The 18,880-nt window shown below is 42.1% G+C and overlaps 1 protein-coding gene across 2 annotated transcripts in view; it reads left to right on the forward strand.

Annotated features, from left to right (window-relative positions):
* The window catches only part of bcar1 (BCAR1 scaffold protein, Cas family member), a 243,579-nt gene that overhangs the window by 219,973 nt on the left and 4,726 nt on the right, over window positions 1-18,880 (forward strand). For both annotated transcript variants that reach the window (XM_041191428.1, XM_041191427.1), the window contains exons 3-6: window positions 6,385-6,564; window positions 7,580-7,702; window positions 10,330-11,589; window positions 18,399-18,488. In XM_041191428.1, coding sequence (XP_041047362.1) covers window positions 6,385-6,564; window positions 7,580-7,702; window positions 10,330-11,589; window positions 18,399-18,488 — 1,653 coding nt within the window. The remainder of the gene's footprint in view (window positions 1-6,384; window positions 6,565-7,579; window positions 7,703-10,329; window positions 11,590-18,398; window positions 18,489-18,880) is intronic.

The raw sequence follows: 18,880 nt of genomic DNA on the forward strand, positions 1-18,880 counted from the left end.
TGAGTCCGCAGGCACTTGCTGCTCTTTGCTATCTAGTTCAAGTGACAGTACTTCATCTGAGAATCTAGAGTCTTGCTGAGTGTGATATTTGACCACAAAGCTATCACAACCAGCCCTAATGCTATTCTCCACAGTGTTCACACACAAGCATGTAGAAATTTGTCTTGGGTGGTGGCGCAGAATAGGTGGTACCAGAAAGGCCGCCTGTTAAATGCTGCCCCTGATATTCAGTTCTGTTGCAGTCAGTGGAGTCTGAGAATACCCATTTTACACCACCACACCAGTCAAGTTGTGTCGAGTTCTGGTCACTGCACTTTAGGAAGGATGTGAGGGTGCAGTGGAGGCTGACCAGACAGAGGAGACTCACCAGGATGGTTCTAAGGATGAGGGATTTTAGCTACAAGGTTAAATGGTAGAAGCTGGGGTTACTCTGCTTGGAACAAAGGAGATTAAGGGGAGATTTGATAGAGGCAGCAACTCGTCAAGCCTCCTTGGACAGCACCTTCTACCACCTAGAAGTACAATGGCAGCAAATGCATGGGAACAGCAGCAGTTGCAATTTCCTATCCAAGCCACACACCATCCTGACTTGGAACTCTATTGCCATGTCATCACTGTCACTGGGTCAAAATCCTGGAACTCCCTCCCTAACAGCACTGTGGGTCTACCTACACCACATGGACTACAGTGGTTCAAGAAGGCAGCTGACCACCAATTTCTCAAGAGCAAATAGCAATGGGCAACAAATGCTGGCCTTGTCACCAATACTCACCCATGAAAGAATAAGGGAAAAAATGTAAGGTTTTGGGCAAGAGATGCAGGGGTGTGAGGAAGAACTTTTTTGAGCAGTGAGTGGTAATGACCTGGAACTCATTGCCTACAAGCGTGGTGAAAGTGGGGATGATCAATCATTTCAAAGGAAATTAGTTGGGCACTTGAGGGAAATAAAGTTGCAGGGCTATGGGGGTGGAGAGGGAGAATTGATTGGTCTACAGACAGCCAGCATAGATTTGATGGACTGATGCCAGCTGATATCTTGGGTTATCGAGATTATTGATAATAAGCAAGAGTTCAGTCCAACTGTTTTAAAGACTATGTTCGGGATGAAAAAGGTGTGGAAGATGGTGACAGAAGCCACAATTGCCAACTGCTTCCACCACACTGGGTTCAAAGAGGTTATGACTGCACAAGACGTCGTGAATGAGGAAGAGGAGGGTGAGGCCAACCAACTGGACGACGAGGCATTTTTCACTCGCCTGTGGGAGGCCAGCATGGAAATTCCAGCCAAGAGAACCATGGAAACTTACAGGAAGGTGGATGATGCCTTATGCTGCATGACAGAACTGACAGATGATGCCGTTATAAATGCAGTACATTCTTCAGCCGAGAAGGCTAATGACCCTGAAGAGTCCGATGCATGCCCAGCCATTCACCTGCTTATTTCCCCAGCCAATGTCGCAAAGGCAGTAGAGATTTCTGGGATTTTGTGCTGTAGCACAAAAACGTTTGACTGCATTGGTGACATGGTGGACTGTAATGCGCACATCCAAAGGCAGCACACTAAGCAGAGAAAGATTATGGAGTTTTTCTGGAGCTAACTCCTGACATTTTCAATGCAAAGATCTGGGGTGGGATTTTCTGCACCCGCCCGCCGCTGGGATCTTTCTGTCCCGCCACAAGTCAATGGACTTCTAGCTGGGGCGCCACCTTGCCCGTGGCGGGTCCCGGCCCTGGCCAAGTCACTGTAAACAAATTGAATGGAGAATTTTTCATACATTTACTACTCTATTGTGTTTTAATTTGGCATTTGAATATGCTGTTTTTTTGATGTAGACCCTGTTTGTAGGCATATTGTGTTACATAGAAACATTCATGTGGGAATGGGGCCTCTGTGGCTATCACAAAGCTCCATTTAACACAAATATGTGGACAAATCCCCTGGGATTTCACGGTATAATTTCGGGTGCCTGGCTACAGGGTTAAATTTTCCTGTTCCTCCATCCAAGGCTATTAGATCATCTGGACACAGTGAATATGGGAAAATCCGGAATTGGGGGAAGATCAGGAGAAGCCAATGCGCTTAATGGAGTTTGTCCAATTTGCTAACCATTAATTTAAATGGGCAGAAAATGAGGCAGCCTCTCTTATGGGCCTGCACTGATCTCCGTCCAATTCTACTACCCGTGGTGACCCTGAAAAATCCACCCCATCATGGCTTCTAATCCCAGTGTAGGAGTCGTAGATTGAATACATTTGTTTCCTTTCCCTTCCCTCTTGTACCATTTTTGTTACACGATTGCTTGAAAGTTGCTGTTCTATATTTCACAACCCCCACCGCCTGTCTCGTGCACACTTTGGCCCTGACACCCACGCACATTTTCACACAAAGTATACATTCTTGCTGCTCATGTTGCTTCTGCAGCCTTTACTGTACTTACTACAAAGAGCAAAGTTTTCTGGCAGCACTGGGCCAACAGCTGTGTCTCCACAGTTAGTCGTCATTTTCTTGAGTACCAGCAGTTTCATCCAAGCTCTGGAGGGGTCCATGGAGGCAAAACCCACAGTCTTATTTTTGGAACAGTGAGTGACTGAACATAATTAATCTGGGAGGCAAGGGACTCAATAGAATTAATTGGCAAGCTAGGGGAGAATATCTTCTTCTTTATGCCTTCCCTTTCTGTGACAACTGACTTCTGTTATTGTGAGGTTTAATTTGTCACACAGCACCTGGTATTCAACAGTAGTTCAGGAGTTTACATTCCATAGATGAGGTCTACTCAACAGGTTTTGACTTTTGGTCTGGGGTTAACTGTTTTCACCCTGTCAGCCTCGGATTTACTGTAACATAGTAAATGTGGGCTGCTGTTCATTAGAGTTGTTTTATGCTGTTCTTGAACATTTAATTTATTTAGATTACAATGTGCTTTAGGCATCAAGATCATAACAAGTGCTCAGGGTTGTGTGGTGCACATGTTTAATGGTAGCTCCTATTTACTGTATAAGGCTTGCATTTATATAGCACTTTACATGACCTCAGGACGTCACGAAGCACTTTATAGCCGATGGAGCACTTTTGAAGTGGAGCCATTGTGATGTAGGAAATGCAGCAGTCATTGCCCAGCACTGTGTGGTGCGACAGTTACTTGCCACTTATCAGCCCAAGCCTGAATTGTGTCCAGGTCTTGCTACACATGGACACAGATTGCTTCAGTATCTGGGGAGTGGAGTTGCAAATGTTGCTGAGCATTGTGCAATCATCAGCGAACTTCTCCACTTCTAACCTTATGATAGACGGAAGGTCATTGATGAAGCAGCTGAAGATGGTTGGGCCTAGGACACTACCCTGAGGAATTCCTGCAGCAATGTCCTGGGAATGGGAGGATTGACTTCCAACAACCACAACCATTTTCCTTTGTGCTAGGTATGACTCTGTGAATCTGTACGTGGTCCCTCTTGGAAAGAAAGCAGCCTTGAACATTGCTTTCCCTAATCCCTTTCTGTATTTAATTCCTTTTGGTCTACATTTCTGCATATGTTGGGCACCCTGTGTGTGTTAGCCCATGATTGTTAGCAGGCTATTGGACTGGGGAAACTTGAGCCTGGCCTGGCTGCCCTGCAACATTCATACACATGTGAAGGTCAAATGGAGTGACCCAACAGTTGAGATCAGGTCATGGGACTTTGACCAGAGATCAAATCTGTGAGCTTTTGCTGTGTAACCTAGTGATGCACTGGCTGGTGCAGTTACCTTCTAGGCCATTCAGCTCTCACTTTGTGCAGCATTTTCATACCGTTCTAAACTCCAACATTAATACATTTAGAGTAATTCTAACTGGAACCTTTTAAAGCAAATTGTATTTCCAGGACATCATTGCTATAGCTCTTAATGTCAAGTTGTTCTCTGTGTTTGTTTTGTTCTATGTTGCTGAGGCTCCATTTGTGTATATTTTTTGTGAATAGAGTTGGTAGATTAGGATATTAAGTGAGGTGAAAGGACAATGAAGGAACTTTGGATGTTTCTAGCAGAATATTTCAAAGTTGCTCTGTGTTTCTCATTTATTTTAGAAATAATTGTTCCCTCAATGGGATTAGTGGATTTCCCCACATGAGGAGCTGGCTTTAACACAGGCTTGACAGGCCTCCCCCAATGTTGTAAATTCTATGATTTAGTGGCTCAGTGGGTAAAAGCACTATCTGGAACAGTCCGGAATCATATTTCCCGGGAAGGTCCCATCTCCGACTCTTTGTATGTAGGGGCATTGGGTGATGGCACTATTGAACTCACCTCAATTGTGTGAGCAGTTTCCCACTTCTAAATAGACTTCACTGTTTAGGCTCATTTGAGTTGATTTAATTCATTCTCAAGATACAGGTGTTACCGGCAAGGCTGACATTTATTGTCCATCCCTAGTTTCTCTGGGTCCAATGAAACTAAGTGGATTGCTAGGCCATGCCACAGGGCCCTTAATTATCAGGCACATTGGTGTTGGAACTGGAGCCACGTGTAGACCAGACTTAATAAGGACAGACGTTTCCTAAAGGACTTGAGTGAACTAGTTAGGCTTTTAATGACAATCTGCCACTTTAGTCACTTTTTTTTATTCCCAATATTTTCGTAAACTGTTACTTGAACTCAGCTCTGGATTAGTAGCTCTGGGTTACTAGTCCAGTAACATAACCACTACATTGACTGTATCTAGTGCAAAGCAGAGAGCTGCCCTCACTTGTTAACTGGATTCCAGTAAAAGCTGAAGCCTATTTAAAAAGAGGAAAGAACATGAGAAAGGAACAGTGGCAGGAAGACCAAAGGGAGCATGGATTTAATATGACAATGTATTGAGTACCACCTGTGAACTTGCTTTCCTTTCAGTTCTTGATTCTGTTTCAGAGAATGGTATTTTGCTTGAATCAAACCCAAGTGAGCAGCAGCAGGGCGACGGTTACTGTTCAAGGTCAGTCAGATAACTCGAGTAAAAAAGCTCAGCTTGTTTGACATTATATTTTAAATACACAAATCCACCTGCAGCTACATAACAAGCATGATAAAGTGAGAGCTCACGAGTGAAACTCCAGACTTGACCTGAAGAACTGTGACAGAGGAGTTTAACATGACTGTAACTGAATGTTGATGGGCAAATGCTCAGCTCTTTCTATTCGTAATCTGTATTGGTGATTTGTTGCAAAGTGTTCACAGGTGGTCTATAAGTCCAGTTTATAAAGGAAATGATTTTCATTTATTTAGCAGTTTTCAGGATGTCCCAAAATGCTTTTATAGCCAATTAATACATTTTGAGTGTAATCACTGTTGTTGTGATGGTAACACAGCAGTCAGTTTCCACACAGCAAGCTCCATAAGCAGCAATGTGATAATGGCCAGTGGACCTGTTTTTGTGGTGTTGACTGAGGGATACATATTGGCCAGGACACCGGAGAGAACTCTCCAGCTCCTCTTTGAAAAAGTGTCGTGGGATCTTTTATATCCACCTAATGAGCAGACAGGGCCTCAAATTAGTGCCTCATACAAAAGACTGCATCTCCAAACCATGCGGCACACCCTCATTACTGCACTGGAATACAATGTTGATTATGTGCTCAAGTCTCTAAACGATGGTTACGGACTCTGGGGTTTAGTGTCCAAAAAGGTACCTAGAAATAATTATTAAAACTGCAAGGAAAAAAGCAGTGGTTTCTTTTTCACTGCCATTTGTTCTCAACAGCCTTGTTAACCCCGTTCCATGTGTTCATACAATGTCTGCTGTATGCCACTAGTTTGCACTTGGCAATCCTGCGTGCACAGAGCCTGCTGGAACCCTGTTCCCAAACAGAATCTCATATGTGTGATGGTGTTGCTTGGTAAAATCATGTTGTTTTGTTGAGATAAGAGCATGGCAAAAGTGGTTTACTTCGCATATACTACAGCTTTGAAAAATGTGCTTAATTAACACGTTAGATTTGTAACACTTCGCCATCCAACGTTTGTTTGGCTATGTTCTGTTTATTGCAGTATGTAACAACGCTAATCTGGAATTGGAGCACGCAGGGCTTAGAAAAGTAACCACCTGTGTCACAATCGTCACAGTTTACATTTGTGACACTCCTGATTTACATAGTCAGTGCCATTTGATGCCCTGATTTACTGGTCTCTGGCATGTATCCTCTGTATGTACTGTGGCCTTTCCCAATAACCATTCAAGTGAAACCTTCCTTTGAAGACTGTATGTTGATAGAGATCAGATGGCTAGCAGCCATATAAGAGTGCGTCAGAGAATTTGAACTACAATTTGTCTTTTAATTGACCAAAGTCAGCTACACTAACACACCACTGAGATTGAATCATAGTGAAGCTATGAACTGATTTATAACTGCATTATTCCCTCTTTTCAGGTTGTCCTTCCAACTAGAGTTGGGCGAGTCTATGTTTATGACACACCTCCACAGATGGAGCAAGATGAATACGACATCCTACCATCAAGAAATCCTCCTCCGGCCGCTTTGCAGGAGATTTATGATGTGCCTCCAACTAGAGGAGGAATGGAATCTTCTGGAAATCAGTATGGACAAGAGGTGGGCTAATGGTTTGGCATTTAATTAGAAGTGCAAAGCTTTAACGCTACTGTAGTTGAAAAACAGAAAAACATTTTAGATGAAAACTGTTCTCGTGCATCTTAAATAATGCTTCGAAAGCTTAAGTATATTTTAGTCCAAATACATATCAGATTAATGTTTCATTTGAAAGAAGGAAAGGCTTGCATTTATATAGCACAATCTTAGGATGTCACAAAGCAGTTTACAGCCAATAAAGTACTTTTGAAGTGTAGCGACTGTTGCAATGTAAGAAATGCAGCAGCTAATTGCACACAGCAAACTCCCACAAACAGCGAAGAGATGAATGGAAAGATTAATTTGCTGACTATTAAAGGAGAACTGTCCTCATAAATAAATGGCAAAGCCTTCTGTTTACCGTCACTTGTAAAACACGATGACAAGGCAAGGGGAACAGGAATAGAACTTTCAGCCCATCAAGTCAGTTGCAACATAAGTCATGTTGGAATATTGTGTCATCGTGGTAACAAAGATGGATGATTGTTTTCTCCCCCAAGGAAAGAAAAATGCTTGTAAAGCATCTATTATTGTGATGACAGTGTCCCTTTTAACAGAAAAGCCTTTTCTCATGATAGCAATCATTTATAACCTGCCTTGAAGTGCAGTGCAAAACACAACAATGTCATAAAATACAACATGCAAGGAGAGAACAGAAAAATGTTTTAGGCACAGTGAAGGTCAGTGGAATTTTGGTATTCAGAGGGGGTAATGAATAAGTGCAGTTCCTCAAAGATTTTCATCCGCTTCAATGGGAGATTGGGCACGAGGCCATAGCTGTATGTCTGGGGAATGTCATAATGGATGCTTTTGAACATATTTATTGGTTCCACTGTGATAAGTAAAAGGGAATGGTCACTGATTCTTTCTGGATAAAAATCGTGGAGGAACATTTTTGAAACATAAACATCAGTTGTGCAGGATTAATAGTTGTTAAAGGCAAGAAATCAACATTCTAATCCCAGCTCCTTTCTATCAGGTATATGATACTCCTCCCATGGCAGTGAAGGGTCCAAACAACAGAGATAAATCCCAGGAAATTTATGATGTACCCCCCAGTGTAGAAATGAACCTACAGCACCAGGTCCAGACTCAACAAATAGTGAGTATCCGCTTCTTTTCAGATATATCTGTTTAAGATAGCTGGTGTGGTGTGGCATTGTGTGACTGTGATGTGAATTACATTTCTCAGTGGTCTGAGTTATCCAGGGGGAGAAAGGGGAAACCAGGGCAGAGTGCGGGGGTTCCTTGCAGGTATCCTTTGGTGTCTTGCTCAAGGAGCAACTTTTAGATGAAGTCTGTGAAGAAATCTGCAAACTTCACAAGGGAGGGAGGGAAACACACAACACAGGCCAGTTAAGCCAAGCTACCTCTTTCCCTGCTTCCATCTGTATTGTTTAGGGTGGGGGTTTGTAGGGGTGCACAGGGAGCATAGCCTAAGAAAGAAAATTGGGAAAGGAAGAGGCTCAAGAGTGTCTTACACATATTTTTACTCAAATGTGTTGGCATACATATTGTGCTTCCGCTTATCTCACTTCTGGTATTTGGAGCAACTATCTTTTTTAGATAACTGACCCTTCCTTAATGTAATTCGTTCCAGTTAAATGAACTCTCATTTATCCAAACAATTTGCTGTCCCCAGAGTGCTCTGGACTCAATTATATGCTATATTTTTTGTTGCATGATAACTGTTAATTTTGAGCCTGTACAAGATGTTCCCTTCGTTTCAACATTGTTAAGCTCCATTGTAAGCTTCCCCACATCCTTTATGATCAATTTATTATTGCTGTCCAATGTTTAATCATATGATAATGTAACTCAGGGAAATGTAACTGTGAACTCCTTATTATGGGAGCAGAATATTCTCATCTCGTATGTGGCACCCTGTTCCCCTTGCCATCTTTCAAGGGTGGACTAATCAACATTTTAGTGAGACGAGAGCAAATATAAGTTATAAAGTTGCTTTATTTTGCAATTAAAGAATGAACATTGACAGTAAACTTCTCACTTTAAGCCTGTGACCCAGCCTTTTGCTCTAACACTGCTTCTTTTGCGTCATAGAGTCCCTATAGCAGGATAAATGCTCTCCGGTCAGAGACAATTCTCTGAAACTAGTTAGTTCTGAAATTAAATCAGAGTACATTCTCTCTCTCTCTAGGTCTGGGTTGCTAGTTTTCCCAGGCTATGTGCTTCTTTTGTCCTTTTTTGTTTCTTGGTTTGACAGGAAACCAAGGGCTTGACCTCTGACCCTCTCCTGAATTCCTGTGTCTGGGGTTGGACTCTCGAGCTGCCAATGAACGGCTTGCCAGTCTTTCCAAGTGAGATTCCTTGCAGCTACCCCTTGCTGTCCTCAAATGAATAGACCTGCATGTTGAGTGGGATGTCTATATGAGCTTCCATTATCTGAAGTTGACATGTGGAAGAGCCACTTCAGATCTAATCCATGTGTCCTAGAAGCTGAGTGAGGTGGATTTAACCTATTTGCTGTAATTTATACTTAAATGATCTAAATTCTACCATGACCAAATGGTCAAAAATCTCAAAACCATTTTGTTCTGGATTTTTTTTTCTTCTTGTTTGGTGACATTTTCTAATGAAGGTGAAATGAATGGGAGAGGGAGGAGAAAAAATGATCCCTCCCTTTTTGATCTCTCTGGGTCATGTTCATGTCCCAGGTGGAGAGAGGAGTTTGATGTCTATGACCGAGGCCTCTGCTTTAACAGCCTATAGCCATTAAAATGGCTGAGGGTGAATTTCTTTCTTATTTCCTGGCCCATAGGGATGTGCCAGGTCCGGACCTGAAGCATTGTTGGGATTGGGAAGGTACTACTGTGGGCATGAACTTGTGGCCTATCTCTCTATAAAATGGCACCAGTGCAGTAATATCAGGATTTGTGGAGGGTTATTCAAATCAGTTAACTTAACTGCTGCAGGAAGAATTTTATTGGATGTTTAGCGTGAAGGATAAAATCTCCACATGTGAAAGTTACACTTTTATATTATACATTGTCTCTCTGAATGTCAATTAATGAGCCCATAATTCCTGTGGCGTTGGGTAGGGGAGAAGAGTGGGGTTGGGGTGTGTGGACGCTCTGATAGCTCTGCTGCTGGAGGAATGGGGGAGGGGCAGGATTTTGGGGTGGAAATCAGAGCCTCTGGGATTCCACTCTCTGTAAATGCAACCTGATCGACTGGTTGCTGGGGAGGGGGGTCCATAGTCAGCATTGGGAATGCGGCCGTAGGTGTTCAGGCCAACTCTGGAAATTCACTCTAACTGGGAAAAGCAAAGAAATACATCTGTTGAGAGTAGACATGGGATGTATTATGGGTTGCCCTAAGTCCCCCAAAGGGTGCCCAAGCAAAGGGAACCTTCAAATTAATATTCCTATTTTCCCTTTGACTGTAATTTGGAAACATTGTTTTGATTACCCTTTGATTTGGTAAGGGCCTCTGACTTGCCTCTTAAGTGGGCTGGGTGAGGCTCTGAGTTTCCAGTGGGCAGTCAGGCTGCCACCTCTTTGGCTTCACAGGAATGGTCCATCTGCCCTGATTATTTGACTGACCCTAGGATGGTGTAGCAGGCAGCAACCCAAATTTACTGTGAGAGGAGAGACCCTAGAATCTTGGGCCCAGAGTAATTGCGTTGCTCATGTGTTGCTGAAACCAATTATGAACTTTGGAAAACCTAGCCAGTACTTCCTTCAAAGTTTGCATTTTTCTTAAATACAGGTTTATGACATTCCCCCATCTGTAAGTAAGGATGTTCCAGATGGACCCATCTCTGAAGATACGTATGACATTCCACCATCGTTTTCTCACAGGACACCAAAGGGTACAGATCCCATGAGATATACTATTCCACCTCAAACCCCTGCAGCACATGACAGTTATCCAGTTGATGATGTGTATGATGTACCTCCACTGACAATGAAACTAACAGATACATCCAACAGCCAGGAAATCTATGATGTTCCTCCAAGCCACAAAATACCTGGAGGATATCAGACATCTCTGCAGGATGTGTATGATTTCCCACGGGATCTAGGTGTCCCAGCCTCTGGAGGGAAGGTCATCTTGAATGAGGAATCTGAGGGGGATTATATTTATGATGTGCCTCCTCAGGTGTGCAGAGATGCCACAACAGAAGAAATTACTAACAACTTCAAGAGACTTTCAGCTTCCAGCACAGGCAGCACAAGGAGCAACATTTCAACATCTTCACTTGATGTCATTCCCGTTAAAGAATCTTCTGTCTCGCCCAAACCAAGCAGTAAGGAGCTCAACTTGGACCTAGAAGTAGCAATGGAGATATTGGCAAAACACCAGCAAAATGTGGAGAGTTCCATTTCCTATCTCATGTCCTTCATTGTCACCAGCTGGAGAAATCGTGAGCACATGGAGGCCAATGTACAGTACATCAAGACAGGAGTGGAGAGAGTAAAGAATTCTGTGAAAGAGCTTTTGGAGTTTGCACGTGGAGCTGTTGCAAATTCCACACAAGCGACTGACCGCACTTTGTACACAAAGCTGAACAAGCAGGTGCAAAAAATGGAAGATGTCTACCAACTTCTCCTCAAACACAGTCAGGCTTTGGACAACTGTAACTGGGCACTAAATGTTTTAATCATGAGCAAGCAAAGCTCAGCCGATGATCTGGACCGATTTGTGATGTACTCGCGAGGTATCCCTGATGATACCAAACAGCTTGCCTCTTTCCTTCATGGGAATGCTTCATTGCTCTTCAAACGGACAAAGTCACAACAGGGAGATAACAAGTCTACCGTGTCCCCTGCTGGCTTTGAGAGTGGCAGCCACTCAACGAATAACAACAACATATCAAACTATCAGACAGGATTAACAGATAAGGCCAATATCCAGGCAAGGCCTCTACCATCCCCACCAAGATATACAGCTGAAGAGTCACCAGACACTCAGTATGAAAATAATGGCAGTGGATGGATGGAGGATTACGACTATGTTCACTTACAGGTTGGTGTTGATCCAAAGCTCAAATCTGATCTTATTGCATTGGTACAGCTGTGCATACTATTAATTTAGTTTTTTTTTTAAAAAATCACTACATAGGCTAATAGACTAAAAACTTTTAGAACTAAAACTTTCCAGTTACTGAAGACTCCATGTCTGTGTTGTCAGGTGAGGGCAGGATGGTTTCAGTTGTGAAGCTGCAGTGGTTGAATAGCTGCTCATAGTCACTACCAAGCTCTCACATAAATACTGCCTAGGGTACTGGAGGTGACCGTCACCTGGGGAAGTGAACCCCAACAAAGAGTCGGTGCCCTCTGGAGGCAGAAAAAATAAAAAGATATTGCTGGTGTAAGGGAAATATCCAAACCAAAAATAAGCCTGAGAACAAAGATCAGAAGAAGGGAGAGGTTCCGCTGAGCTTTTCCTTTGCTTAATCTCCAAGATATAAGCAGCTTGGGTCCTGTATTTTCCCCTTTTTCAGATTCTGTTTATTTACATAGCATTGCTCTAGGTGGAAACGATTGGTTTTCGCAAGTCTGGATGCCCTTCCATAATTTTTCCTTCCCCTTGTATTTTGTGAAGTGTGATGTATTCCTCTGACACCCCTATAGCACTCTGAAAGCAGTTAAACTGCTCTCAGATCCCAAAGAGATGGTTGTATATAGAAAGCTGCGTTTACAAATCGTCCGCAAAGTGTTTTGTGTGGCACTAAGACCTGGCACTTGTAATGTGTTTGAAGATTACTTTGGGTTCATCATTTAACTCATTTTAAAATAATGTTATATAAATGATTTAGTACAGCGGCATCAGTCCTCATAAATCAGGTCCGGGTAAGTAAGTGCGTTTTTTTTTTTATTAGACTAACTGGAGCTCTAATCCACAAGCCTTCAGGATCACAAGGGCTCTTTCATTAGGTGAGGTCATCTTAGCTAATGAACAGACCTTCTATCCGTGAACACAAGAGCCTATGGATTTCAACTCCTTGGTTAGTTTAGTAAAAGGTATTAGTCTGGGGATTATTGAATGGCCTACTGAATAGGGTACATGGAAAAGACTTGGCCAAAGGACTTCTCCGCTCAAGTGCCTAACCCCTCCATTGTAATTGTTCTGATTTCTCATTTTTTTTATCAACAAAGTCGAGGTCATAGCTCCTTCTAAATTTTTTAGATTGATCCCTTAAACTCCAGGTAACTTCTGGTTCCCTACATCCCACTATGTTGATATTTGGACTCATCCTACTTTTAGTCATTATTTCCCAGGATCTCAAAAGCTGGTGAAATCATTGCACCCTCAGCTGTCCCTTCCACAGGGGTCACAAGGTTCCCCTTGGATGTGAGTTTAATAAAGGCAATGGAATTTAAGAATAAACAGACTGCTACACTTTTTCTATGTTTTTGCTTAACTCCTAGTGTTTTTCAGCAGCCATTCAACCTGCTTGCGTCCTTCTTGCAAATCTAAATTTCAAATATTGAATGTTGCCCCTTGCTTTGTACAGCAATCTCTGCTGTTATATAATTGACTAATCACTTTGTTGAAGAGCTGTGATTGATGATGAATCTGCAGTTTAAGGACCAAATACAGTAGCAGGGAACAGGTTTATTCATTTTCATTAGTGTACTCTGACATGCATGGTCAGATTAGAGGTGAAGTGGTAAAATAAAAAGGTTTTCCTCATCATTACTATTTTTTGAGGTAGTGAATCAGTTGCCACACATATTGAAGAGGACTTTTCTGGCTGCTGATCCCCACAATTGATCATGATAATTTGCTGCAAATAACAACTTTTGTAGCCTAAATTTACAGAAGGGTGTTATTTTAAGGACTATGGTAACTTGTTTATAAAAGTAACGCAGTTGGAAAATCTAGGCCAGGAAACCCTTTACCCGATAGAGGGAAACCATCCTGAACCACAAAGAAAAAGAGCTTGTGAGACAACTTGAGGTGTATTAAACCACAGGGGCTGAGGCACTGCTAGGACTCAACAAGAATAACAGTGCTGCTAATGTACAGAAAAAGCAAGACAGGGAAACCCTGCAAATGCTGAAAACCTGAAGCTGAGACAAAAACTGCTGCCAGCATTCAACGAATCAGCCAGCATCTGTGGAGAGACCAGACAGGTTAACTTCTCTGGTGAGGGCCTTTTTTCACAACTGATGTTGCCCATTGCTGTTTCTCATGAAGGATCAGCAGCTGAAACACTAATTTGCCTTGTCTCTCCACTGATGCTGACTGACTTCCTGAGTGCTTCTAACGTTTCCTGAACACTGGGCAGAGCTAAATGCATGGTGGTAAAGAAGGGTTTCTGGAAAGTATTTGAAAAAGGAAGTGAGGGTGGGGGGGGAGGGGGATGGGGGTCAAGATGGGTAGATTTAGAAAGGGAATTTCAGATAGCTGGGGACATGGTGCTGGTGAGATGCATACTTAATGGCTAGGGGTGGTGATGTAGACACAGCATGGTAGGAGGGACAATTAGCTGGGGAAGATCGCTGAGGTATGTGGGACAAAGCCATGGAGTGATTTTCAAATCGAGGACAAATATGTAAAATCAATTCAGCGTGTACTCTGAATTACACGAAAGTGAAGACTAGCTTAAAAATCAAATCCAATTCCGCTCCAACAAAATACTATCTATGGCTAATTGAAACAACCTAAATGTTTAAAACACAGTTGGTGCTGTTCTGGAATCCTTTTTCTTAGGCCCTTGGCATTGGCTTTGTTTTATCAAAAATTTAAGCTATCTTTTTTCCCTCTTAACATATACTACACTCTGATCAGATTATTACTGCTCAGTGATTGACAACTCCTTTCAGATCCAAGGACAGATAATTGATGTTGTGCATTATCTGTAGGGGAAGGAAAAAATAACCTCGATGTGAAAATCTGACCTTGCGTTGTAATCAAATGTTATTCCAATGTTTCTTTTGCTGAGACTTGGAGGCAGCATGGTCTTACAGCTCCACCTTGTGGTGCCTTTGCTGCTATGGCAAAAAGAAATGGCATTTCATCATAATGGAAAGGATGGGCTGATTTTCCTCTCAAAACAAAAACAGAATTACCTGGAAAAACTCAGCAGGTCTGGCAGCATCGGCGGAGAAGAAAAGAGTTGACGTTTCGAGTCCTCATGACCCTTCGGTTCTGTTGAAGAGTCATGAGGACTCGAAACGTCAACTCTTTTCTTCTCCGCCGATGCTGCCAGACCTGCTGAGTTTTTCCAGGTAATTCTGTTTTTGTTTTGGATTTCCAGCATCCACAGTTTTTTGTTTTTATCTCTGATTTTCCTCTCTTCTGCTTGGGTGCAAGTCAGGCAGAAAGCACCTTCAGTACACTACACTTGATCTGATCTGAACTCGCCCATATCAGTAGCCTAGGGCTTGACCCTGAAAACAGGTTAGAAACTCACCCACCAGCCCAGAGAGATTTTTCAGTCAGCTTTAAAGCAAAAAGATGGCAATTTTTTCCCGATCTTCACAGTCTTAATGTCGATCGTGCGGATGGCCTCCATTCTGAGTGGAGTATAGTGCCTAATGCCTAGTTCAAAGGGACAGATGCAGTGTCACTTTAGCAATCTCATTTTTTTTGCTTTGTACCTGAGTACATAATGTTTCTCAAGAACAAAGCAGAGGAAAAATTATCTCCTTTTATAATTCTCAACCAATGTACTCCTCATAGAATTCTCCATTACTACAATCCTGGCCTCTTCTCCATATCCTATTTTTTTCGCCCCAACATTGGCAGTCAGGCTTTCAGCCATCTAGGCCTTAAGTTCTAGATTTCCCTCCCCAAACGTTTTCAACGCTCCTTCTCTCTCCCTTTAGACGCAGCTTAAAACCCACTTCTTCGGCCAAACATTTGTAACCCGTCCTAATGTCCACTTCTTTACCTGTGTCAAGTTTTGTTTGATTATGCTCCTGCAATGTGCCTTGGGACATTTTACTAGGTTAATTATGCCATAAGAATGCACGTTGTTGTTGCATTATTCTTCTTTACTGAAACAGTTCTGGTATTACCCAGGGTAACTAAGGACAGAGCAACTGAACACGTAGAGAAATTTGACCTGATTACAAACTTTTATTGACTCTCTAAAGGATAGGTCCTATCTAATGAACCTAATTGAATTTTTTGAGGAAGTAACTAAAGTAGTATGCAGGGGTATGTAGTTTATATGGACTTCCAGAAAGTATATGATAACGTTCCACATAAAAGCCTCTTAGGTAAAATTAAAAGCTCATGGAATTGAAGGAAAATTATTGATTTGGTTAGGTGGTAGAAGAGAGAGAGTAGGGATAAAGGGTGTGTATTCTAATCGAAAGAAAGCGATGAGTGGTTTCTTGAAAGGATCTGTGCTAAGGCTTCAACGATCTACTTCATTTATTAATGACCTGGTTAAGACAGTATAGTGCCATATATTCAAGTTTGTTGACAAGATTGGTGCATATAGTAAGTAGTGTAGACAGGAGCATAAAGTTACAGAGACATAATTGGATTAAGTGAGTGGGAATATCTGTGGCAAATGGATTTTGATGTAGTTTAAGTGTGACCTCATCCATTCTGGTCCAAAAAAAGGTTACATCTGAGTATTTTTTAAATGGCGAAAAGCTAGGAAGAGTGGAGGCCTAAAGAGGTTATAGGTCCTTATACTCGGATCGCTATAAAGTAGAAGTCAAAAAGGCTAATGGAACATTGAGGGAAAAAATAAAGGGGAGGAAATAGAAAGCCCTGTGTAGACCAGATTTAGAATACTGTGTACTGTCCTGGGCAGTAGATTTTAGGAAGAACATGTTGACCTTGGGAGGAGTGTGGTGCAGATTCACCAGAATGTCACTGAGGCTCCAAAGATTAGATTATGAGGAGAGAATACAGAAATTATGTTTGCATTCCCTGCATTGTAGAAGGTTGAAGGGTGATTTCATTGAGGATTTTAGGATTTTGAAAGGAATTGATACTGTAGGTTGAGAGAAACTTTTTCTGCTGACAGTGGAGTTTAGGACAAGGGAACATGTCTTAACCTGAAAGCCAAGTGAACCAGAGAGAAGTTAGACAATGCTTCATCACAAAAAGGGTGATGAAAGTGTGGACCTCTCTCCCACAGAAATCAGTCGGTGCTAAATCAATTAATAATTTTAAATCTGAGAGTGATAGATTATTGCTAGCCAAGAGCTTATACAAGAGAGTACGGGGCCAAAGTAGGTGGATAGCATTAAAATGCAGATCAGCCATATTCTCATTGAATGATGGAACATGATGAAGGGGCTGAGCAGCCGACTTTTGTTCCTGTTCTTGGGTTTTGGATTTTTTAATGCCCTTACATGTTTTATGGAATGATTCCATAATCACAGCCCATAAATTATGATTAGAAACAAAAGGAGTTCAAATTCGAAGATTTGAGACAATTTTGATGTCCAGTACTGTGATTTCCTTTCCTACACTGAATAGTCTTCATCATAGAATGATTACAGCAGAGGAGGAGGCCACTTAGAATGTCATGTCAATGCTGGCTCCGTGTAAATACTACTCGGCGAGTCCCATTCCTCTGCCATTTCCCCGTAGCCTTGCAATTATTTTTCCTGTTCAGATTATTATCCATTTCCCTTTTGAAAGCCACAATTGAATCTGTCTCCATCACACCCTTGGGCAGTGCATTCCAAACCCCCACCACTTGCTGCATTAAAAACTTAATCTGCATAATTATCGATGTTTTTGTGATAATCAACATTGGTATTTACAGCCAGTACTGATTGCTACTCTAAGGCAGACTGTGAATGGGCATTTCATTTGTTTAATGCAACCAAGGTCTAGAGGCAGAGATTAGGGCTGCCTAAGAACAACCAATCGCAATTTGAAGAAGCTTCCTTTATTGTATAAGATGTTACAAAGGAAGAATTGAGGGGCCTGGTGCAGCACTTTGCTTTGGGTGGGGGGGGTGGGGGGGGTGCGCTGCAGCAGCAGCCATTGGCCATTGCAGCCCCAATTGCACCAAGAGAATTTCGGAGCACTGCAAACTCAGATCTTTTGAAGGTATTCTAAAAAAAAGAGATTAAAAAAAAAATGAAATTGAAGCAAATTCATTTTCTAATACAAGATGACACCCTGGATAATAGTTGAACAGACACATGAGCTGATTTAATGTAAGGAGAGCTTGAAGCAAAAAGGCTCATTTTAAATTCCGAGTCCGATCTGTAACAAAATGACACCTACTGTCCATCCATAGAGTTTGGTTTCATTAATCAGTAGCTTCCACTGTATAATGCAGTGTAAGTTTATTTTATTCTCCTTGCCTCCTTTTCCTGAAGACACTAGTGTTCCGTCTGGGTAACAAGAGTCCATTTAGGAGTGTGCTGTGGCTCGAATTGATCTTTATCTCATCAGATTCGCTCTCAATGTCTAGCACTAATGAGGATCAGCAGTGAGAACCCTGGCGGTTTTCTGTGCCCCGCTTCCCAGGCCTTGAGGTGCTGTGATCAATTGTAAGGCCTTGATTTTTCCCTGGCTGGAATAAGCCCACTCAGCTGTGGCTGGCCATGAGTTGCCGTTCTTGTAACTCAGTTACCCATGGACCTAATTAGGGGTGCGCGGTGAAGAATTTGTCCTGGATGCATTGTCCTCCACGCTGAGAGTGAATCATTTGGGCAGTTCATATTTGGCGGTGTCGGTGATGCACAAGAAATATTTTGAAGCAAGAAACAGAATCTGACAACAAAATCCTTTCAGTGTCTGTTTTACAATGTTACTCTTGGTGGGCAGTGCCTTCTTAGTCATTTGGTCATTAACAGCTTTGCTTTCATTAATGTTGCACACTCTTTCTTTAATTTCAGGGGAAAGAAGAGTTTGAGAAAACTCAGAAAGAGCTGTTGGAGAAAGAGAATATCATACGGCAAGGCAAAGCTCAACTAGAGCAGCAGCAGGTGAGATCAGATTTCACAATAACAAAAACAGAATTACCTGGAAAAACTCAGCAGGTCTGGCAGCATCGGCGGAGAAGAAAAGAGTTGACGTTTCGAGTCCTCATGACCCTTCCGAAGGGCTTTGGTTGATTTCAAAGAGAGCTCCTGTCTTAACCAGGTTTTCTCCTTGAGGTTAAGAATCGGACCATATCACTGTGAAAAATTGTTTTTGAGGAGAGAAAGTGTCTTAGTGAACCGTTTATCCTTATCAGATGCTGTCATGATGTGAAAATACTGATTGGGTTTTTGGAATTGTAAATCAGTTGTTTTTATCTTTGTGTCAGTTTGCAAAACATTAACCAGTGCAGAACTGAGTCATCTAGAAAATAAAACTGCCTGCATTGCTCTCTGGC

The sequence above is a fragment of the Carcharodon carcharias genome, chromosome 7 (assembly GCF_017639515.1).
Source record: "Carcharodon carcharias isolate sCarCar2 chromosome 7, sCarCar2.pri, whole genome shotgun sequence".
NCBI lineage: Eukaryota > Metazoa > Chordata > Chondrichthyes > Lamniformes > Lamnidae > Carcharodon > Carcharodon carcharias.